This window comes from Cololabis saira, chromosome 13 (genome assembly GCF_033807715.1).
Source record: "Cololabis saira isolate AMF1-May2022 chromosome 13, fColSai1.1, whole genome shotgun sequence".
Lineage (NCBI taxonomy): Eukaryota > Metazoa > Chordata > Actinopteri > Beloniformes > Belonidae > Cololabis > Cololabis saira.
In genome coordinates, this window is record NC_084599.1 from 19,880,689 (window position 1) to 19,905,481 (window position 24,793).

At 39.4% G+C, this 24,793-nt stretch overlaps 1 protein-coding gene across 4 annotated transcripts in view; it reads right to left on the reverse strand.

Annotated features, from left to right (window-relative positions):
• tle2b (TLE family member 2, transcriptional corepressor b) overlaps positions 1–24,793 on the reverse strand; it is an 85,486-nt gene that overhangs the window by 37,987 nt on the left and 22,706 nt on the right. For 3 of the 4 annotated variants that reach the window (XM_061738172.1, XM_061738173.1, XM_061738171.1), the window contains exon 5: positions 8,595–8,639. The exons of the other annotated variant lie outside the window; for it this stretch is intronic. In XM_061738172.1, the coding sequence (XP_061594156.1) occupies positions 8,595–8,639 (45 nt within the window). The remainder of the gene's footprint in view (positions 1–8,594; positions 8,640–24,793) is intronic. 4 annotated transcript variants of the gene reach the window in all.

The following is a 24,793-nucleotide window of genomic DNA, read 5'->3' on the forward strand; positions in this document are numbered from 1 at the left end:
CTCCTGTCTACATTGTGCTGTGTTCTTGACTAAATAACAAAGAGTTAAGAATAACAACTCAACTATAATTCAACTATAGCCAAGCTTTCAACTACACAGGCACTGTTTACAGTAATCTCTAACTAAACTCCTGCACTGCCGAGTCACCGTGTTGCCTAGATTCATGTCCAGGCTACTAAAAGGCAAACAACCCCACCCTTTCTCCCACAAAAACTAAGTGTCAAAGCTTTGTGTTAAAGCCTATTTCAAATACACCAACCATGTAGTTGTCATTTCAAACCATTTTCTTTTCGGGATCCTAAATAGGTCGCAAATAGGATAGCGCAGTACCGTGGAGGGTAAGACTGCTGCCGCTGGTTTGATTCTTTCTATGTTTGTTTCCATGTTTGTATCCAGAAACACATGTAAGGTTGACTGGTGAGCTTCAACTGTCCGTATGAAAGAGTGTAAGACTACATAGTTGTTTGTCTCCTTCATTTTGTGTGCAAAAGACACAAAAGTGTTTAATCTCTTGCTCATAAAAATCTGGCAAAGTGGACATATAGCGGCAGTCTAAGGATGAACCCCCACGGATTGCAGCCTTGTTGTAGAGAAGCACTTACCAAGATAGTTACTGAAACTGCTGCCTCAGTAACTTCCGTGTCGGCCTCAGGGGTCTTTCAAGGGGCCACTATCCCAGAAAGGAAATAATGTAACCTACTGCTGAAATTGCAATTTACCTCATAAATTGAAGATGTGTAGTTTATGCACCTTTGTCAAAAATTACCCCGCAGTACGAAACCCAGGTGAAGAAATGTGCCGCTTTCATCAACACGTTAGGCCTTCAAGTAAAGTAATATGTGTCATAATGTATGTATGAATCTGTAGATATACAATTTTTCTTTATAATTTAATTATACAGAGGAAGGTATTTCATGTTGCAAATGGCTTTTCCTAGCTGTGGTCAAATGTCATTATAAAACTACACATGTGCATCAGTTACTAAGTTACTCAGAGGTCTTACAAAGGTTGTTCAGACATGTAATTAGTTTGAGCATAGATGGAGCACGAGTGGAAGTTATGTGATAGTATTAACTTAATATAAGGTAAATTGTTAGGATTAACAAAAAACTAAGAGTGAGAGACACCTGTGTGGCTGAGCCATGAGGACATTTATCTGTGAAAACTACATCAAGTAGATAAAACATTTATTCCTCCTCTAGAAGCTCCCTGCATTTGAAGCACTTTCTCTCCCTTATGTTAGCCAGGTTACCTTCTTTAAGAGTTGTCAAAGCAGATTATAAGCAACATAAACAAGATCAGCCCTTATCAATAAAGACAGGGGAAGAAAATGTAAAAACAAATCTAAAATTGGAGGTTTTCATCAGAAACTATTATTGGCCCGGTTTCCCAGATCAGTTAAGTAGTTCTTAACAGCGAAAGACTTCTTTCAAACCATCTTAAGGAGCCTGTGAAAGAAGTCTTTCGCTGTTAAGAGCTACTTAACTGATCTGGGAAACCGGGCCATTGTAGTTTAGGACTAGAGATGAACAGTACAACAACGTTTAATCTAAAAGTGGTATTTTATAAATGAAATTCACATTATGTATAAAAAAAGACCAACTTAGGGACTTTGTTGAACCTCTTTTCGTTGTCCTTTCTAAAAAAGAGAATGGCTTTATTTGGACATCAGTTGAATTAAAAAGTGAAGAGGAGCAGAGAAAAAAAGAAGGAACAACAGTTGAGCTCAGTTAGATTTCTTTCCAACATCTTTGTTATCTAGCGCATCTTTATTTCAGACTTGTTTTATAGTTTTTTGTGTGTTGATTTCTTGACAGCAGTCATTTTTATACATCGTTTTTCCACTGCTACTTCATCTGAACATCTATGAAGGGGGTTGTCATTTGAATTCAATGCGTTTTCTTATAGAGATGCTGCATTGTTTACCATATCATAAAACTCTTCACATAATAGCAACAAAAACAACAATTACTGTCGTTATGACTTTCAAGAAGAAGGGTCCTAGAATACGCAGCTGCACTAATTCAGGTGAAATGGACCTGAACTGAAAAAGAAACTAGATCTATTGATTGAGCGGATTCACTTGTTCACGTGGTGTAGCATAGATATAGAAACATAAAAACAACAACACCAGGGACAAAGATAATGACTCATCTGCAGAAATAAACTAAAACTACAGTGGATGCATGAAGATGTCTGTCAATACAAAAGCTCCAATCCAATCACCACACACCTCAAAACAACAACACATTTAGCCTCTGCTAAAAAGTTCATGGTTATTGTCTGCATTACAAAGTGAGAGAATATACATGTTGTCCACATGCACATCACAGAGGATTCAGACAATAACTACTTCAGCGCCAGAAGTGCCATATCAATGAATATAAAACAACCACCAAGAATAATGTAAAGTCTTTATGGCCTCCCTCACCGCTCCTGGGGATCCAGCTAGTGTGTATGAAATGAAAAAGGAAGGGAACCGATGTGTGCGTGCATGCAGGTCACTCTATCCATACAGCTTAGGAAAAAGGGAGGAGACGTTATCTTCCTTGTGTCCTCATACTGTTCAGATACAATCATCACAGACAGACAGGAATGAAGAGGCGCGTGAAAGGGGAAAAAAAAGACCAAGAGTGAAACTGGAAGAGGGAAAATGAGAAGGAAACGGAGACAGGGAGCGAAAATAATCAAAAGTGGCTCAAAGGAAGGGTAGGAAGGCAAGAGATGACTGTTACAGCTCAATTAATGCTGGGACATGAGATGGCCCTGCCACTGATAATGACAGAGCACGCGCTGGAGACAGAGACGGAGAGGGGAGAAAGGCTATAGCACTGATCTTGACAGGATGTAAGGAGGAAGCTGGAGAGAGAGAGGGAGGAGGAGGTGGAGAGGAAATAAGAGCAGATACTGTTAAATCTATTCATGATTCATTATTTCTTGCTGCAGCTCAAAGCTCCCCTCCCTCCCTTGATGTCTCTGTCTGTATGCCTCCCTTCTTTCTGCTTTCTCCTCTCTCTGTATCCCTCCATTGCTTTTCTTGGCTTTCATTTTCATTCATTTCCCCCAGTTTTTTCCCCTTCATCTGTTCTATGAGGTCTTTATCTGTCTCTAGCGCTCCATCCTTCCTGTTTACCCTCTCTTCTTTAATCCGTTCAATTAATCTCTTTCTCCAATGTTCCTTCTTATCCCTGCAGTCTTTTTTTTCAGTTACTGTCACTCTGTTAGCTGTCTTTTTCTCAAACCCGTTCTTTTCTTGCGTTCTTATCAGTCCTCATTTTCTAAATCAAACTATCCTTCTCCATTTGTAGACTACTCTTTTCCGAAGTATTTTGCTGCGCTCTCTCCTTTTATACTTTTTTCTGTTATCTTCAATTCTTTCTTTATAACAGAGACATCTTTTCAGAGGTTTCCATTTTTCCCATAATTCTATATCATTATCTCCCTACCTTCTCCTTTTGATTCAATTTCAACTTAAGCTTCCGTTTCCTTTTCTTTCTGTGATACCCTGACCGTCTATTTCCCACCGACTCTCCCACATCTTTCATTATCCCTTCTTACCATTCTTGTTTTTCTTTTTTTCACTCTGTTGCGCTGAAGCATATACTTCTTTTACCTTTCCTCCTTCTCACATTCCCCCCACTGGTTCTTCCTGTATATTCCTGTTCACTGGTCCCTGGCCCGATCAGTCTGATTCTTCACCTTTTCTTTTTCTTAACTCTCATTTGCCTGAATATTCCTCTCTGGTATCCTCCTGTCATACCATGTACACTTTCTCTCCTTCTACTTTTCCTGTTTTCCACACTCACCCCTGACTTGGCCCCCTTCCCTCTGTCATACTCTCAGAGGTGATGCCAGTAGCTCAGTCCTTTTCTTCTTTTCAGCGACAAGAGCTGACAGTCCAAGACTGTATGGCTTCGCTGCCAGCAATCTCTCTCTCCCTCTGTGTTTCTTTATCTGCTCCCTTCCTGCAGTCACTTTCTTTTCTTGTGATTAAACTACAACTTTAACGTTTTGCTTGGTACCACCTCAACATTTCCAACATACATCTCCTTTTGACTGGGGGGCCCATGAGTCTAAAGCTGAATTTGGGTTCAGGAATAATGGACAAAATCCCCTTACTGTAAGTCCACCTCAGTTTTGTATAAAACACTGTAGATCAGCCAAGTTAAGACTTTATTACTGTAGTTATACAATTAAATGTTGTTTGGTAGTTCTCCAAGAGATCCACAGGAATAATAAATACAGTACAGACAACAAATGATAAAATGTAAAATCCTTTACAGTGCTATAAAATGGGGCTGGGATGTAAACAGAATCTTATCATATGAGGTCAGGGAGAGACACCATCTTTTTTCTATTTTATGCCTTTTTGTATTATATGTTATGTTAAAGACTGATGTTTAGTTTGATGCTTTATACATACAGTAGGGTCATTATCAAGACTCAATAAAAATCATATGATCAAAGTCGGTTCCAGGTGACCAATAATATATATTTTTTTTCATTGTGCCACTATTTATTCAACAAAAACCTGGTCTCAATATTTTGATCAGCTGATGAACAGCCCATTTCAGTTAAAGTGTTGTTTTTCAACAAATTGCGTGCTCAATCTTTTTTTCTCTTGCTCCTGTTTCTTCTTATTCCTGTTTGAAGCTCTACTTAGAACCTGCTTGAGATCCAGCAATGCAAAACTGCAAATTTTTGCAATTTCTTAACTCGTCTTAAGATGTTGATCATAGGTGTGGTTCACACAATCCCAAGAGGGAAAGTCATAAGAATGGTCTTGGAGAAACAATTGTTTCTGCACACCCATCTGAAAATGTATAAAAACCACTGACAAAAATAGAGTTCAAAATCAGATACAGGATTTTAGGAGAAACTTCCAAAGCCCACTGTTAAACTTGGAGATGGAGGAATTGTTGATTTGGGATTGTTTTGCAGACACAGGATATAGGAACTTTGCCATCCCTGAGCTGACCCATAAACTCCTCTACATGTCACAGTATCCAGAAGCAAATGTGCAGTCATCTGTCTGGTCAGAAATGAGTCCTTCAAAAGGATAGAGAGCCAAAACACACCAACAAATCTACATCAGAATGACTGGAAAACCAAAGTATCAGGATTTCCGAATAGTTGGGTCGCCACACTAAGTCAAAGTCCAGACCTCAACCAACTAAAATGTTTTGATGGGACCACAAGAGGGCTGACCAAAGGCCTAACAGACTAAAACTATGTTGTAATGAAGAATGGCCTAAAATGTATCCCGATAGATTGTTATGGAGGCTATTGAACCATGGGGTACTTAGTATTGCCCAGATCATGTACCCTTTTGGTTTAATTGTTTTTTAATAATTATGACACTGTTACAAAAATAAATTAATTCATTAAAACAAAAGCTATATGTTGCTCATCTGAGGTAGTATTTGCCCAATACTATGACCAACTATGATCATTTATTTATTTTTTTACACAATAAACAGTGGGCTGCTAACTTGCAATAATTGCATTTACCAGCTGCTTTTCAGCCTCTTGGTGCATGTCCTAATGTTAATGTTTTTTTTGTCCAAATGCACGGGGGATACATAGTCTTTGACATTGGCAGGTACAGTTTCTATAACTTTTCTTTGCTTATTTGGGTAATGAGCATAAACTGTATCCAGACTGGGGTGTTTGATTCCCACAATCCTCTGGTTTCCTTTAGTGCAGTTGGTGTACCACACTGTAACATAACTGCAGAATAGTGGGAGAGATAATAATACAAGTTTTTGTTGCATAATAGGAAATCTAGACGAAGGCAGTCAGGAGTGGGAAAACTTATGACGGCAAAAGTCATATCGCAAAGATCTTACATGAAGTTTTGAATGAAAGAGCTGCAAGTTTATCTAAACTGATGGAACTCTTGCAATGTGATGTATTGCCTTGGGTATTGTTTGGTATAATTTCTCTCTTCTGTCATAACAGAGCTGTTACAGCAAAAATGGAAAGCTTCGCTCAACCCTTCCAAACACAAGATTCGAGAGAATAAGTATAGTTTTTCAACCAACAGCAAACTAAAGGGACAAGCCACGACTGCAAAAATTACTACAGACGCATGGTGTCACATGTCTCTGTTACTCTCCAGCAAAAACAAGAATCAACAGCAGGCCTGAGTGTTTTATAAGGATACAAAGTTTTGTTTTTGAGAGATACCTTGCCTTAAACGCAGTGACATCACAATGTAAAGGGATCACTAATAATTCTTCCTCACCAAGGTCAAGCACGGGGCAAGTTAAACCAGCAGAGGAATCTGGATCTCGCTGTACCCCACACTCAGTGTTTGGACAGAAACCCATTGTTTGATTTCTCTGTGCTATAATTACCTTGATAGCTAAATGACACAATGATTCTAAGTTTAAAGTGCAGAGAGCAGAGGCTTTCATTTGAAGGCGTTTCAGAGACAGCTTCAAACAATGAGCTGCTTTCTGAAGGTGTATGCCAAGAGCTCATTTTAAATGCGAAAAATATACCCCTCTTCTCTTGTTTTCCGTGGCCGTGTCTGACTCCACCAGAGAGCCAGTTAGCATGACGGATAGATAAAGAGAAGGAGCCACAGCCACCTTAAAGGAAATGCCATTCAGCTGGATAATGATTCTGTCTATCTGCATGCTGGTCTTTCTATTAGAACAGGTTTCACATTGGCCTTTTCGTGTCTCTGCCTCCACATTTATCTGACTGTCTGCCTGTCTCTCTGCATGCAATTTGACTATCTCGCTCTCCCGTAGTGTGGCCCAGACAACAAATTAGTACGGGAATTGACAAGCAGTCACTGGCAACTGAGAGTACACACGACTCAGACAAATGTCTTTATTTAAAAACGCCAGATCTCAACGAGGACAAGTGGAAGTATTACACAATCTACAATGACCTACAGTTTTTCACATTGTATTTGTCTTGACATTCTTGGATAACTAATGAGTGATCTTACACACTATAACCCGGATGGTTTCTTGCACTGCCTATTTTTTTTTATCAAGACTTGTGGAGACTTGAAATGGCAAAGTATCCCATGATGCATTTTGAGTCAATGAGCAGAAATAATGATAGCAGACAAAGTTATAACTTTGTTTTTGTGTAACATAATGTAGGTTTAAGATGATTCCCTGCATGAAAATAGTTCTTATAACTTCAAATTTGATGTCTGTGGTTAACTTATCAAGACAAAGCCATTTTGAAAATTCCTGAGTTTTTTATCTTCGCTTATATCCAGCTTTTAGCCTGATAGATCAGACCAACATCTATAAAGATATAGTAGAAATTATCCAAAGGACCTCCGGATCCAAGGGGCAGCACCAACGGTTGCTTAACAACTGGCTTTGCACACAGTTGGTTAGCGAAAAAAGTGACATATTCAGAGCAATGAAAACAAGTCAATGGAAGAGGTCTGGTGTAAATTAAACTTTTGCCATATAGCCTGTTGGCACAACAGCATCTACCTTGTAAAGGAACGATTTGAGAGACAACTTTACATCACCGCTCTGTCGTCATCTTGTTAAGGCCATCCGCAGACTCTCTACAAGGACAGACTGATTTGATTGGCTCTCCATGACTTTTGGGCATATTCAATGAGCTACAATGGATGATTGCTGGATGGCGTTCCAAAGCAAATTTAACATTTTGACTGGTAGATTTAGATTTCTAGGCTATCCAGCTTAATTCATAACAGCTTTTCAGCTGTACCCCAGTATACAAGCCATTTAAAAGATACATTATATAAAATAAGGATTAAAGGCATTTTTGCCGTTGTTCATTATGAGCCATATTGTGAGTGATTATTTTATATTCAATGGTACATATTTTTGAATACCGCTATCCTGTTAGCTGAGCCGTAATGTCATCAAGTTCATAAATACATCACTGTTCTAGTTGCAGAGAGACCAATAAACATCCTCCTATCCTCCATAGGATGATCTCCTGAGTCGTACTTGTCAAATATGAGCTACAGAGTAGACAATTCCTTACTTGGCCTACTTGGAATTGAGAAAAGGCTCAACACTGAAGGAACTGAGATGGCAGCTGCATTTCTGTTTTTGTTTGCATAGACTGCGATGGTAGCAATGAATATGATCAGACAACTCAAACTTGCTGAACACAACGAGATGGCTGAACATCATCTGGATCACCCCATCCATCCACCAGTTTTTGGGTCCACAAGGAAGTACCTAACCCAAGGCTGTGCAGAAATTCCCAAATATTCTTGTTGCAGGGCCGTTACTGGTAATAGAGATATACGCCGACACTTGGGACCAAACCACCCTGAACTCCTTCTAAGGTGAAATGGCCTTTTGTGCATTGACTTAAGTTTATCATGCAGTTTGGAACTTCTCTGGCTTTGTTGGTATACTGGCCAGAGTTTTATTGTCCAAATTGACAAATTACACCCAATCATTATTTAACAAAAACAAAAAGACGATAGATTATAATGCAAGCCCATCCGCATAACATGGTGCCCATGTGTTATTGGTCATACAGTTGAGCACACTTGCATTGCGTCTAAGTACACCAGCAACCACTTGACAATGCAGACGTCCAGTCACAGTGAATGCAGTCTTTCTTACCTGTTTGTGCATCTCAATATTGAGGCCATAGGACATTTCATAGTACTGTGGAGACAAAAACAAATGACAGAGAGTCGTTGGCATGTTGTTCATGACACACATTAACATTCAGTCTTACACAATACCCCACCAATGAACATCTGTTGCCAAGCACAGCCACATATGTTGCTGTTCATCACTGTGGTTTCAATGAAAGAAACAAAGAGAGGGTGGAAAGATGGAAACAGAGAGGGGGAATGTGTGTGTGGAGCACAACAAGTGTGTGTGTTTTAATGAGGTATTTATGTCTCGTCTCATATGCATTCGTGTGTTTGAGAGCGCAACCAGATGACTATTTCACACATGCGGTATCAACAGCAAGTCTTTATCTGGACGTTTTCAGTAAAAGCTTTGTAATGGAAGGTACAAATTCACAAAAAACACAATGCGACTGGAATGTAATAACACCAGACAAACCACATCTCAAGGTTCGCTGCACGACCACATCTAAGTCTTTGCATAATATTGCCACATTCTTAAAAAGAAAAATCTAGCCAAGTCTCTTAATGCTACTGTATCTGCCAAATTCTACATGAGAGCCGTTTCTGACGAAACTGCATCGAAACGTTACATCGAATTATCTTTGACGTAGTCACTGTCTGCTTTTCAAAATAAGCAGGCACTGATGACAGGTGTTTGGTTGTACATGTATCATTGATTGGATGGAAATCCACTTGCAGTAACCTGTGATAGAGTAAATTGGTAAGGCTAAGAGCAAAAACATATTTTCAGTGAAGGAAAACATTTTTGCTTTTTGCTATTTTCAGATGAGAAATATCCTTCAGCTGTGCTTTAACTGATAACCAACATCTACGCTAATCTCTTAAGAAGCCCTTACTTTTGACCATCAAACATAAAGCCCCTCACAGCTATCCACAAAGGCAAGCAGATTAGTCAAAACAACTGTGGCCACAAACGCATTGCTTGAAGCTTCAAAATATAAAATGTCTTGGAGCTTAGAGCATAAAAGAGAAATGTTCTCTCTGACAGGAGACACAGAAAGTGAAACACAAATCCATGCAATCCAATGTAAATACTAATGTGCATATAAATCAAAATCAAAGATTGTAAATCAAATTGGAAATTGATTGCAATCCCAAAATATTGCAGAACTATAACTGATTTAGTTTAGCCTCCAACCTTTGATAGGAACTAAAATAGTGTGATTTCAAGTCTGTACAAGTTGACTACTGATGTCACCAAAGTACTGTCAATAGCAAAAAAGGAGTTAATTGTCTGTCCCTCCCATTTGCTTATTTTGTCATGAGTGTACAAGCACAAACAACAGTTTTATGGAGCAGAGGTTTATTGACAGTACTTTGTGCAACATTGGTAGTCAACTTGCACAGACTTTTGACAACATAGCGAAAAGAAAACGGAGATTCCTACACAAACAGTCCTTTTTACATGCTTTTTGTACACACATATAGTAAAAAATACTTTGCTTTGTGTGTAGAAACCTTAGCCATACTATTAATTTGGGGGAATTCTGCTTTCAGTCTTCTCGGAGGCTTAAAATAGCAAATTATTTTATCATAGTTCTGTTGATCCCTGTGCTAGCATTAATTACCATTTTGCTACAAAAACATAGTCTGTTCTCACTCAAAGCTGCTTTGATTCTTGTTTTGATTCACTCCTTATCGATAATAGACCTAGGGTTATTTTAATGGATGGATGGATGGATGGATGGATGGATGGATGGATGGATGGATGGATGGATGGATGGATGGATGGATGGATGGATGGATGGATGGATGGATGGATGGATGGATGGATGGATGGATACTGAATTTTTCAGTCAGATAAAACTCTTTTGAGTGAGTTGATTTGAACTTTAGAAAGTCATTATGATAACGCTTCATTGTGAAGATCAAACGATCTGTCGACTATCTAAAAACATAATAATAGTAATCAGCCTACTGATTTGCATAGAAATAATTTAACATTTGTTCTAATCCAGATAAGGTAGTCACAGTTGTTGATACAAGCTCCTAAGGCCGGTCAGTAACACAACACATCCAAGCATGTCATGCTCCTATCAGGATACATCTGTGTTTGTGCACACGTGTATTCCTTTATAAACTTGACACCCACACAATAAAACTATGTTGTGTGTTCGCTTAATTCTTTTTGCACTGCATGTGTGCGCTTTCCTAAATATGTGGTTCTCTCACCAGAGTACGTGTTTCCATGTGTGCATCGGTAATCGTCTAGGAGGCGAGAGGAATATAGACAGCAAGGATTTGTCATGGTGACAAAGGCATCCTCTGCCACTGGATGGGCATCGCCTCTGACTGATGAGAACGAGACATGGCTCCGCTTTCCTCTCTGTATTCTCTTGCTCATTTTCACTCAAGCGCCCTCCTCTCTCCATTTATTCCCCGCCTCATTCAGTCTCTCCCTGGCGCTCCAACCTCTATCTTTCAGGGGCTGTCAGGCTGTCTCCCTCCACTAATAACACCGCTCCCCCACCTTGCTTCTTTCTAGTTATTTTTTTCCTTTTTTTTTTTATAGTTGTCAGATGTTCTTTCACTTTTTTCAGTCTATTTTTACTTTCCTGTCTCATTTTACTCACTGTCGTTCTCTATCTGCATTGGCCCATCTGTACCTTTCCACCAACATTTCACTATGAGGGTAAAATAGTCACATCAAATTGTAAAAGGTCTAAATAAAACACTGCTTACAAGATTATACTTAAATGCAGTATAACTTACATGATACAGTCACCCAAATTAATCAAATGCAGATGAAAACAATAGAGGCAGGTTTTAAAAAAAAGTCAATACAGTTTTATGTGCAGGCTTTTCCCTCAGGTGGTATCAAACTGACAGATTTTACTGATTCAGAGCCAATGTCAGCAGCATATATTACATTTGATCAGAAGGAGTGTGTAAAACTCTTAATATTTAAGATTTAAGTGTAAACATTTTGGAATTTTTTTAAACTTTATATAGTATTGGTAGTATCTGTATAAGCATTTCTTTTTTCAGTCATTAAAAGAATATTTAGATGATAAAAGCTTATTTGGGAACAATGACTTTCCTGAATGGCATCCATAAAGTTGCATCCAGTTAGGTTCGTAATGTATTGAGACATACAAATCTTTCCACTCATCAGCAAAGATTTGAGCTTAAAGTTTAGATATTTAACTTTAATTCAAGGCTGGGTACTCGTAACTGCAGGAAGGATTTGCTGCTTTTTTCAGAGCAGCAAAGGTAGTAGGACAACACATTTAAAAGCTGTTGAGCAGACAGGTGTGGACTATCCTTTCATCATAATGACATAATTATGCACACAGAAGGTTTGGAGCTGATGCTTTCTAAAAGCTTCTACTGGGAACATAAAACTCATCGCCAAAGAGCCTTTAATGCAAGTCAAATCACTGCATGTGTCCAAAGAATGCTTCATAAATTAGCTCCTTATCTGATGGATACAGCACCACGTTGGCAGCGTGATGGTGTGGCCATGCAGGACCACCACTCAGTCATGAGGTGTTGAGGATTTTGACAGAATACAGAGACAGTCAGATGAATTGTGAAGTGCTAATGGATATATCACCAACACGGATTCATTGAAATGCAGCAAAGCAGATTGGAAGGCACTTCACAGTGTAGACAGAATATAACTCACATACTGACAACTCAGGAGTATTTGAAGAATAAGTAGTGATAGAGTAATATTCTGCAGTTGTTGAGTTAATTGCTTGATCTACTGTAGCTGCATTTTACTTGCTGTGGCCCAAAGTCATAAATGTGTGAGGACAGTGGAGTGAAGGTCTGATAAAACATCCCAGATGAATCACAAAGGAAGCTTAAGTCATGGTTTAAAACAAAAATCATTGGTAACAAAATATGAAAATGTTCAAGTGATTCCTAATTATGTTAATTCATCCAATTTACCAAGGCCCCTAAAAAAACAGAGCAATGAATATAATAATAATAATAATAATGACTTGGATTTATATAGCGCCCTTCTAGGCACCCAACATTTCCTCCATTTCCTCCTGAAATAGCGCTGAGAAGTTGCACTTCACTCCCATATATATATATATATATATATATATATATATATATATATATATATATATATATATATATATATATATATATATATATGGGTGTTTACAGCTGTAGCATTAACATTTTTGGCAAAAACCTAAAATAAAAACCTGGTTAGAGTCCACCCAGCAGTGTCTGCTCAAGGCCTCTGGAGGCAGAGTGAATTATATTGTGTTTATCAGCAGAACAGATAAGGGGATGTCATTATCACGTAGAAAGGAGGCTGTGCTGGATGAAAAGTGTCTCTCTCTCTGGGAGGGGAGACCACAATAAATGCTAGTTCCTTTAAGCCATGACCCTGACCTTAACCCAGTTGTTTTTGTGCTATATCCGTGACCAAATGTTACAAAGGGGGCCGTGTCCATCCATCCCTCTTCTCTGTGCTGCTACCTTCCTCCTTGATGCATCATCTCTCACTTTACTATCAAAACCTTGTCTGCCTTTCTTGCCAATTATCCTGTTGCATTTTCCTTTTCTTTCACTGTCTCCTCTTCTCGCCCTCATGCTTTTCCTCATGTGTCCCTCATACTTTACCCTCTTTATTCTTTCTTTATCCTTCCAGTCATTTTCTATTAGTTCCCTTTTTATGTCCTTTCTCACTACCTTGGCTCCCCTCACTTCTCTCGTCATGCGCTGTGTCTGTATTTTCTCTTTTCTTTTCCCTTTTCAAGTGTCACTCCAGCATGTATTTGGTTATATTTTTCTCAATTCTCTAATGGACAGACTTGATAAAATGTTTTCATGCAGACAAAGGGAAAAAAATGCAATCTAAGAATCTCTTTCACAGGAAAAATGCACATATGCTTCACACAAGCAGACAAACAACTGAAAACACACACATATATTAAAGCACACAGGAGAAAGCACACTTGAGTGGCCCTTTGTACTTCCAGGTCTGCCTTTCCTCCTGCGCCGACAGCATGAAAGACATGAGACATCTCTGAAAGACATGCGACATCTCTCTTTGTTCTCCCTCTTCTTTTCTCTTTATCCCTCATCGGCCTCTCTTCTCTCCATCATTACACCTCTTCCACTCTTTTTTTTGTACTCAGCTCCTGTCTCGCTCTCCTCCTTTATTCCTCCTCTATTGCCAACATCAGCCTTTCCACTTCTCTGCCATTACTCTAGAGTTCTCTTTTTTCCTCCCATCCCTCCTTCTCACATCCCCTCTTCATGTCATCGCTCACATTTGTTCCTCCAGTACACCAACAGCTGCGCCACAACCAAAGCAGCGGTATTTAAACACAGCCTTGTCCTTGGAGACGCCACTATTTGGAGCAGAATAAAGTCTTTGGCTGTGAGATTGAATGTAACAGTACAAATAACCTCAGAAAAATTGATGCAAAATGCTGTTAATTAATAAACTCATAAAATACAAATATTTGGTCGTATAGCGGAATGCTGGAAACCAGAACAAGATCGAGAAAAACTGCACAAATACCAAGCAGAGGAGCAGCTGGGAAGTTACTGAGTAATAGCTGTGCATCATTAATCTGCAATGTTTTGATACAAAAACTTGATCTGCAGGTTCATCACAATCTATCATCTTGACAGATGCAAAAACACACTTGATAAGCCTGAGTCATTCTGGAAACTCTTACACCTGTATGAAACTGGCACTTACGACAGTGTAGTTAGTGAAGTTATAAACCTGCCAGGATTTAAACCCGAGTTCATCAGTACATAGAAAAAAATGTAGGAAAAAGAAGAGATTGTTAGCACAAAGCAGCAGGATTATTCAGCACCAGGAAAGGAGAAGTTTGGTCCTGAATGAGCTACAGTTACAACATCATGAGGCTGTAGCGTTAAATTACTTGGTGTAAACAGAAGCTCCTTTTTTTTTTCACCTTGACAACCCACTGGAGGAACAGAGACTGGACGGTTGTGGTTAACACTGAAGAGGCAGAAAGAGCAGAGTGAGTGTAGTAGAAAGTGTAGTAAGAGTGAGTCGTCCTGTGGGAGTGGGCCAGACAGCGGTGAAGTGACTATTGTACTATCACGTCATCTGTACAGCAGTTCAGCAACAACACGCGGTGGAAGTCAGAGCTGCTGAAACACACAGCACTCATAAGGAAACTCATAACTGATTTTCAATTAATTACTGTTACAACGCTGTCCACTAAAGACTGCTGCTGATGTGTTGCTAATAATAAAGTCAGGCAGCTCACTAACTACTTAAAATAGATAATATATACTGAAATAATAAAAAATGAAACCAGATTACGATACTGCACCACACCAGTAGTAACAGGTGACGTACATTAGAAACTACATTGGGACACACTAAAACCTGTGGGACTATGACCCTAGGACTAATAGCAGCTCTGTCTGCACAGCTGAAATTGCAGCACCGCAGTATGTGTTTTGTCTGTTGTAGTCACATTTTAATAGGTTTGTCTCTTGCTCACCCAGCCTCCAATTATATCTCTTAATTCCTGCTGTGCTGGTTTATATAATCCCTATGCCGTATCACTGATCTCAGACATTCAGGATTCTGTGAAAAATGTGTAACGTACTCGAGTTTTGTCTACGTAGGTGAAGCGTGTGTGTGTGTGTGTGTGTGTGTGTGTGTGTGTGTGTGTGTGTGTGTGTGTGTGTGTGTGTGTGTGTGTGTGTGTGTGTGTGTGTGTGTTATACAAAGCAGGGGCCATAAAGCTAACTGGTCGACATCACTTATGAAGAACAACCGACCAGAGAGCACATAGAGAACAATGTGTGTGTATTTGTGCAAGTCTATATATAGTATTGTTTTCATTCCCATCTGAAATCTTTTGTATTAACTGCACACATTCGCACAGTAAAGCTCAGTTTGTAAAATAAGGTATATCCACCATGCAGCAGAGCATCTTGTTCAAACTGTTCACGACTGTATTAAATTCAAAGAAGTATCATTGGGCCATTAAACAGCACAAGCAAAGCTAATAAAAAAGAAACAAGTTGGTTAAAGCTGGCAGTTAAGACATCCCCAAGAATATAAACTGCAGGGTGAACTACATCCATGGACGAGTTATAAACTCAAAATAGTGTTCTGCCCAATGATAAATAAAAGCAAAAGTCTCTAAGCATATTAAAGTGACTGAAATCAATCATTTAACTTAGGGGTTTTTTTGGCAAAAGGCATCATGTGTATACCCCAGGATTTCAATAAAGCTTATGGGGCAAAGGTTAATATAACGTTCTACCTAGTTTACTGTTCAGCAATATGCAGTAGATGGCACCAATTCTTTGGACAGAAAGGCATAAGAAGGCACAATGAGATTACGCAATTAAAAAGAAGCACAAGTCAAAACTTGCGAAGGAATAAAAGCAACTCAGATCAATATGCTCCTCCTACAGAACTGGCATGTTGACACAGTTTCATTTATCCAGGCTTGGTACGGTTACTACGAAAATACTGGCTTGTGACCCTTTAATGGCCTGGTTGTGGTCAAAGTGGGGTTTGGTTCTCCGCACAAGGACACTTCAGGGCTCGAGTGGGCTGGAAATGGATCCGCCTTCTTCCAGTTGGAGCTCAACAGACGATCCCCACTCTTCCACAGCTGCCCCTCAACAACGAAATGTCAAAGGGCAGAAAACAACATTTGGGGGGGGGGGGGTTGTATTATATATTTAGATCAAAGTTGTTTTGCAAAGTATAACATCGAAAAGAAAATGTTGCATTAACATGATGGCAACAGTGGTGCAGAGTTCATGTCAATCTAAATTGCTCTTCGGTGAATCGTTATCTTCAGGGTTCACGTGTTTCTTTTAAAAGAAGAAATCATTTGTATAAATGTGTAAAACTATTGCAAAGCCAGAATGCTTTTTGAACCGTTTATAACTTCCACAGGTCTAATATTTGCAGCTGTATTTGCAGGAAACTGAAGGGAGTGAAGCCTCTGGAGCTTCAAATTGTTTTCATTACACTTTGTGAATTTAGGTCTCACGCAGTGTCATTATCAGCTCCACATTTCTTCCTTTTCAGATTGTTATGTCAGTTGAGCAGGCAGGTTTCTTTAGATAAATGAGGGTGTAAAATAATTCTTGTGTATCTGTGTATCATGTCAACGTTCCACTCTTCTGAATATAATATCTAACATCCATCTCCCACTAATGACGTACACAGCGCACTATCATCACCGGGGATAGAAGAGACAGAGAACATTCCTGCATCTCTCTCAGCGAGCTGTTCTCTCTCTTACGCCCTCTGTTTCTGTCTTGTCTCACTCCTGTGTTTTCCTCCTCCTTTCCACTTTGCCATTCTTCAGGGAGTATTTGCTCTTTCGTTCCCCCCTCCTTCCCTCCACCCTCATGGTGTTGAAAGAGTGTAAGACAGCCGTGCCAGACTCTCTCTCCCTCTCTTTCCATCTCTCTCATGCATCCTGCAAAGAATGCTGGCAGACTTTAAAATAAGCTTTAGGAAGTGGGTCTAATCCAAGGTGATTTATCTAAATGGGGCATTCATGTGTGTGCTACTCTGCCCTCATCTATGTGTGGCTTTATATTTGTATTCATACAGTGTGTGTTCTGCCTACGTGTGTGCACAAAGGCGTGTTTATCCCAACATGTGGGTGTGTGTGGGTGGGTGGGTGTGGATGTGTGTTTAAGCCTTAACAAAAGAACTGTTCATTGACGTCTCTTGGGTGACATTGTCTTTTCGCCCAGCGACACACATTTTAGGGCAGATCTTTCAAAGTGGGAAAATTAGGGTGTGGCTGTAAATCATGTTGATGGATAGCTCCAATTGTACTAACGGAGTTCTGAAATTACACCTACCCATAAACAGAGATGCAAGGAGATCATTTACAACACAGTCACAAGAAAACAGAGCTGTTGATATCCAGTGGCCTGTAATTGGACCAACGACTCACCTACGAGTTAACATGTGTCTAAAAAAAAAAGAAAAAACAAGCTGCAAAGTTTTGCTGCAGCAGGTACTGGAGAAAATTAATTAATAAAAATGTCCAAGTTTGAGGTTCCATGTGGATCAAAATGGACCAAAAGTCTAATTAAAAAATAATCTCCTCACCAAATTTCGGACTGTAGAATATAAAATCACTTTTTAAGGTACCAGTTTCACAGACTGATAGTAAATCCGTCCAAATATCATATTTGATACACTTGTGAGGCCTCTCCATCAGCCCTGTATTTAAAAATTAATGAATTAATTAAACAGCTTTATCATAGAAATAAATAAATACATTTACCGAATAGATTCATTATAGATTCTTGCTTGTGTTGTTCTCTCAGATGTAAGTTGCTTTGAATAAAAGTGTCTGCTAAATGACAGTAGTAGTAGTAGTAGTAATAATAGGAGTAGTAGAAAAAAAAAAGATTAATTTGGAAACTGTTAAAGACAAAATTGGAGGTGTTTTTAATTTCAATATAAACACTGTAAACTTATAAAAAATAGGATTTCCTGTGTATTATTTCATATGTCAGCATATCAAGGGTATAAGGGGAACATTTTGCAGATTCAGGCTCTATATTGTTGATTTAGATTAAGTAAACTGGAGGAATGATCTGCTCTGATTGTCAGAAAAACAGTTCAGAGGAGTACGGGAGTAAACAGTGGTAGAGAAACGAGCTGATCCTTCAGGGCGGGGCTTACAGCAATGAACATGCCTGATTGGTTAAGCATTACCTGCATTTTATTTCCACCTTACAGTCTCAGTCATCTAGTATTTAATCTCTAGCATTCCTCATCAAATATGTTAACTTTAAATTGTACAGCAGGAACAGCCATAACTGTTTATAAATGCAACATTCAAACCCAGCTGTTCACGCCCACTTCGATCGGAGACAGTGGGAATTGTGACAAAGCAGTGAATCAGAAAAATGAACTGTTGATCTCTTATTCTTTCCCAGCAGCAAAGTTCACAGGCAGCACATGAACATAGCAGTGATGAATCACGAATGCCACAAATCAATTTACTTAATTTGATGACACCTTATACTTCAAATTCAAAAGACAAAGGACTGAAACAGTCTTTTAGCTCTTTTATTTGGACTACAAATGTATATCTAAACAAAAGTACCTGTTCAAGTATCTGATGCTTTTGGCCAAGTAGCGACATCAGGTGCCTGACATTGAATCAATCAATCGTACCCTAATGCTGTTGCAACCTGGAACCAGTCAGGGTGATATTAGCTACAAAGTCCACAAGAACCATCCTCCACAAACCCTCTCTCTTCTGACTGACTTCTGAATTTTTTTTCCAGTGAGGAAGTGACGAATCTGAACTGCAAAACCATACAATAACGAGGCATCTGAAACATGACTGGACAGAACAAATATCCCCAGCTGTGTCTGAGGCAGATGACCGCATAAAGACACTTGTAATAATCCCCATGAACGTTTGGCTCATGAGGATTAACCTATTGAAATGTACTTCATTATGTTAAACTGACAACATTTAATACAAAAGACCCAACATTTGTGAGATTACTGTAGATTTATACAGACACAAAAAAATTGCAACCCACATTGGATCTTATGTTATTTTGTCAACACTGTGTTGACAAAATCTGCCGACACTCAGCGTCTGAATCTTCCATTACAACCCTCTCTTGTGGGAACAACTGAACATTTCTAAATTTGAATTTGAGGGAGTCATATCTGCAAATGCATGCATGTAGCATGATGTCTATGGGCTACACATAGCATCTTTATGAATGCTTTGTTTTTCCTTCTCCAGACAGTTCAGACAGTTTTAAGACTCTTAAAACAGATGAAATCCCTCCCTACATCTGGCCATGCTTAAATCCTCTGGTCATCTCCGTCTAATGGATGTGCAAAGTAACGTTCAGCTTACCAAGGAACAATCCCTGCTCAGTTTCAGACGCTTTCTGTCCTGTTAACTTACACCAGTTTGATTTCTGCTTCACTACAATTATTGCAATTCCTTCCTTGATCGCCTGTGATTTATCAAACTGAAAAAGACAAAGTGTCATTTTTATTGCTGCTATTTCTTAGCTTTCTTCTCTCCCTCTCCTTACTAATACTCTAGCACTGTTTATTCTTCTAATATTTGCTGCTGTCTGTGTCGATGCCCTTGTTCACCCACTCTCCCTCTCCCTCATATGGCTTTCATCTGTTTTTTCTCCAACCCTGGCTCACACACCCCTCTCCTAAGAAGTCTGACTGTAATGTTGCTGAAGAGAGCACGGTGTGTCAGCCTGAATCAGACAGATGATTTGGGACAAGAGTAAGAGGCTGAGAATGCTGTATTAATCCACACACTCGCACGCACGCACGCACGCAGTTCATCCCCATCTAAGAGGCTGCACAGACATACAAAAAAAATACCTTAGAATAATTTTGAGAATAGTATTTCTCTACCAGGATAAATAAACATGCTTCTGTGTTTACAGCGTAGGCTGCTGTTTTGGGAAACCTTACGACTTACTAACTACTTTGTAGGAGATCTTGAACTTGAACTTCTTGTTTTCTGTTATTTATTCACTTCTCGGAAATCAGAAATCATGAGATCTCAGTTACTAGCAAATCATATTAACAGTAGTATGAAACAGTGAGAGACGGGTTGTAGTTAAAGAACAAGCCAATAAGTCAGAGAAATATAGCAGTTACCGTGTAAAGCACAAATAAACATGCCCACGCCTCCACACAACTGCACGGCTTCTGAGTCAGCAGGTCTGTGTGAACTTCTGTAGACAGAATGAGAACGCCCAAGTGTGATAGACAACCATGTGAAGTGATTGCTATGTTTTTATGGTCTACAGAACCAAAGTGGTTGTTAACTAAACGAAGTAGAAAAAACACAACAAAAAAAAACAATCACCACCAAATGTAGCTCATTTTTTGGGAGTTTCAGACAAGATTATTGACAGATATTTAACATTTAGAGGATCAATTTCACCAAAATCTGGTCCTGCAGGTGAAAATGTGCAGCTATCAGATATCCATTTAAAGGCTTAGTAACTGGTTATGCTGCCCACCAAGGCTGTTACCATTAAAATAAATAAATAATTATTAAATAATTACAAAGTATGGATACGTTTTGCTCCTGTATAGTCCAAGTCATGATTACCCGTATTTTCTGGACTATAAGCCGCACCTGTATATAAGCCGCATCTGCTCTATTTAGAAAAAAAGATATGCAAGCCGCAGATATTTCTGTTGTTAGATTAGATATTTACTACATGTACAGAAGGATTTTGAACTGTAAATCATGTACATGTTTGTACCTAAATAGATCCTTTCCTAACAGTGTCTTTTAACACGGCAGCAACTTTGCTGATTAAAACGGGACTGAACCAAGAGAAAATAACCGGTATTTATTTATCTATTTATCTGTTTGAAATCTGCTTCTACCTACTTCTATCTGCTAAAGAAGAAGTAGCGTATTCTTCTTTGCATTTATTTTTTCTTAGTTTTTATTCTAATTCCGGTTAGCACTCCCCCTAGCGGTGGAAGAAAAATCCACAGAAAAGACGCACCTTTGTATAAGCCGCACGGTTCAAAACCTATGAAAAAAGTAGCGGCTTAAAGTCCAGAAAATACGGTATATGTTTCTGGTTATTAGTCATCAACATTTAAACTCATTGTAGTTATATTCAATTCAATTCAAAAATACTTTATTTATGCCTGAAGGGAAATTAATGTTGCAGTTCTAATTTACATCTCTTCAAAGAGTCATTGTATAGGTTTATTGCTGAAGGCAGGAAGCATCTCCTGTAGCTGTCTGTGTTGCAGCAGATCCAAAGAAACCTCAGGCTGAAGAAATGATTGTAAGACTAAAGCTTTCTCACATTTTTGTCATTTTGCAAAGGTGTTTGAGTAACACAATGCAACATTAACTACTTAATACTTAATAGTTTTAGTCAAATTTTAGTCAAATCATTAGATGCTGTACACTATCAGTCTTTATGAGTGAAACACTCTTTCAATTTTAAATTTAACAAGACTGTTCCTTTGCACAGGAGAGTAAATATGTGTCTAAAAAGCACTCTGATGTGGACTATTTCCTTCACTTCTTTTAGGGATTAGGAAATTTAATGCAACAATATTATGCCTTCTGCCAGCAGCTTGGCCTTTCATTGACATTGGAACCCTGCAGCTCCTCTGTACCACACACACACACACACGCACACACACACACACACACACACACACACACACACACACACACACACACACACACACACACACACACACACACACACACACACACACACACACACACACACACACACACACACACACACACACACACACACACACACACACACACACACACACACAGCCCCTAGTACGAATCCCGACTGTGAGCAGTCACCCTCCAGTAGACATGTCTTTTTTATACCTCATATTAAAGGGGCTGGGGAGTCCAACCCCCGTGAAGGGTTTCATCTTTTTTTTGACTGCAGGGATGAGAGGATGACCACAGGAGACTCCAGAAACAAGACATTTTAATAATTAAAAATATTAATTAACAGAAATAAAAGACAATTCCATTCAATCCACTTTCCAATTCATTTTTAATCCATTCCCCTCCTACGGTGACAGAGAACGGAAACAAAACAAAAAATACAACAAGAAGAAAACCCCTCTGCCATCCTCCCTGATGGTCAGAGGAAAACAGAACCTGACCACAAAGCTTATAGTGAAAAGACCGTGATGAACAGTTTTAGGCTTTAGGACCACACTAAAAACGCCACAGCATCTAAACACTGAGCCTTAAACTTATATAGGTGTTCATCAGATGAATCTAACTCAGGCCAGCAGGAGTGAACACATTTCTCCAAAGGAGTGAACAAAGTGTAAGTCTTGCTTGCACTTTGTGTGGGCATGTAACCGACACATGCAGCCCCCCTCATTAGCCCAGGCTACAATGCAGCCTTATTCAAAAATACACAGAGGAATTCCAGGAGAGCAGTGAAATCTGAGAGCTATGAATTATAAATACAACAGCCAGAGAAGAGCATGACATCTGCAGACACTCACAATATGTGTGATGTTTCTTGCTATAAGAGGTGCACAATGCCTCAACTCTCTACACATACAGAGACATGAGCCAGCCCAGTGATACAGCCAACATCAAACTTATTTTCCAGTCAAAAAGCTAATGAAACTGGGAAACTGCCAAATACACAGATAAACTGCATCAGAACCTGGCAGTGCTGCTGTACTGCAACAACACTTTGCAGAGGCAATTTAAGGAAGTTATGGCATCATCCCTTCAAGCATGAAATGTATAAAATGTTCCCATTTTCAACTATAGAAGTTCAGAAATAAATGTAAAGGAAAAACTAAACAAATGTCAGGAAAGTTTGATGTCACAATAAAATATCATGTATATACTGTATACTGTACAAAGTACCTATGAATGCAAAAAATGTATTTTTAACTAATGGCTGCAGGCATGTGTTGATGACTAGCTTGTGGTTTACCACCAAAATAAATAAAAGTTTTAAATAAAAGTTTTCATCTCACATGAACAAAAACAATGTGGTGACTCAGCGACACACGCACTGGTCAGACAGTAACACCCTCTGGCTAGTATTGTGTAGGTCCAGTGTGGAGGATGTTGTTGCCGTGGGGATAGTATTTGGTCTGCAACAATCAGCGTGATTGCCTGCACTGTAAGGTCGGCCCATGGTTATAGCTCGACTAGGCCATTTAATTGGACCCCTGTTCCTGTCCCGGTACACAAGCACCAGATCAATTTATTGACCAGAGTCTGTTTGACTTTGCTCTGTGAGGTGACAATATTCTTGGGCTATTTCCACTTAACTCATTATGTCACAGACCAAACCATTTGACAAACAATTAGGCTGGCAAATTAGTAGCATTTCAAGTGGTGAGTTGAACAACTTTCAAGTGTTTCTTATGCCATATATATATTTACTGTATATATTTTAAATATTTTTACACATATGATCCAAGGTCTTCTGCGGTTACCAGCTTCCTGGTCTTTGTCTGTGTTTCTGTCTTCCTCTTCCTCCTCGGTTAAAGCTTAAGCATAGTAACTGTGGAGCACCTGGACCAGTTTGGGTCCAGTTGCGTTTACACTCTCAGCAGCAGTTACTATATGAACTATATGGGTATGTTAGTATGACTTCAAGAAATATCTTTTGGTACAAAATGAGTTGGACTAAACAAAACAAAAACTAGACTTTTAAATTACTTATGGTTTTCAAACATAATGTAAACATCCTCACTGTTAGCCAGGTAAAGTATGCCTCAAAGAAACGTCCCCATTATTTTCCTTATTGCCTTATTTCCTCATTTCCGGCTGCAATCTTTTTTTTTTTTTTTTTTTTTTTTTTTACCTTGTTATGGTTAATACCATGCTGGTAAAAACCTAAGGCATATATATGTGCATTGTTACTATATTTAATATATATACATATATATACGCATACATACGCATACACCTACATATATATATACACATACAAACACAGTTTTTTTTTTTTTTTTTTTTTTGGGGGGCATCCGCTGCTTAAACCAGGAAGCAAGAACACACGGAGGCACACGTCGAGCACTGGAAATCTGCAACAAAAACCACAAACAAAACACGAAACCGACACGGAGCCGACCAAAACACCAGCAGCAATCGACCCAAATCTCGAGATCCAATCTGAGCTAAGCTACCGCGATTAACTAACCCCAAAAACTACAGAGCACAGTGCGTGTGCGTGTGTGTGCGTGTGTGTGTGTGTGTGTAATAGTCCTATCAAAGCTTCCCCTGAATTGTATCTATAGTGGAGGGGTGGGGGGGGGGACGCCGACGAGGAAGAACCCGGAACACCAGCCGCCCCACAGAGGGCAGCCGAGTAGACCGGCGGGCGGCAACCAGGGATCCCACGGCGGCGGACCGCTACCTAGGCGAACCCCGGTCACCCGGTCCGGGCCGGACGACCCCCACCCAGCGAGACCGGAGATTTTTTTAAATATTTTTATCCCCAATTTTTTACCCATTTTATCACCCAATGCTCCTAACTAAGTCAGTCCAAGGCATTGCTCCCTCTACCAACCCCGGGAGGGCTCTGCACTGAGCTCAGGTCTCCTCCTTAACCTGAGGAGTGAGCAGGCCGCATCTTTTCACCAGACAGGGTGGGGTTTCTCTGGCCGGACGTAGCGTGTGGAAGGATCAT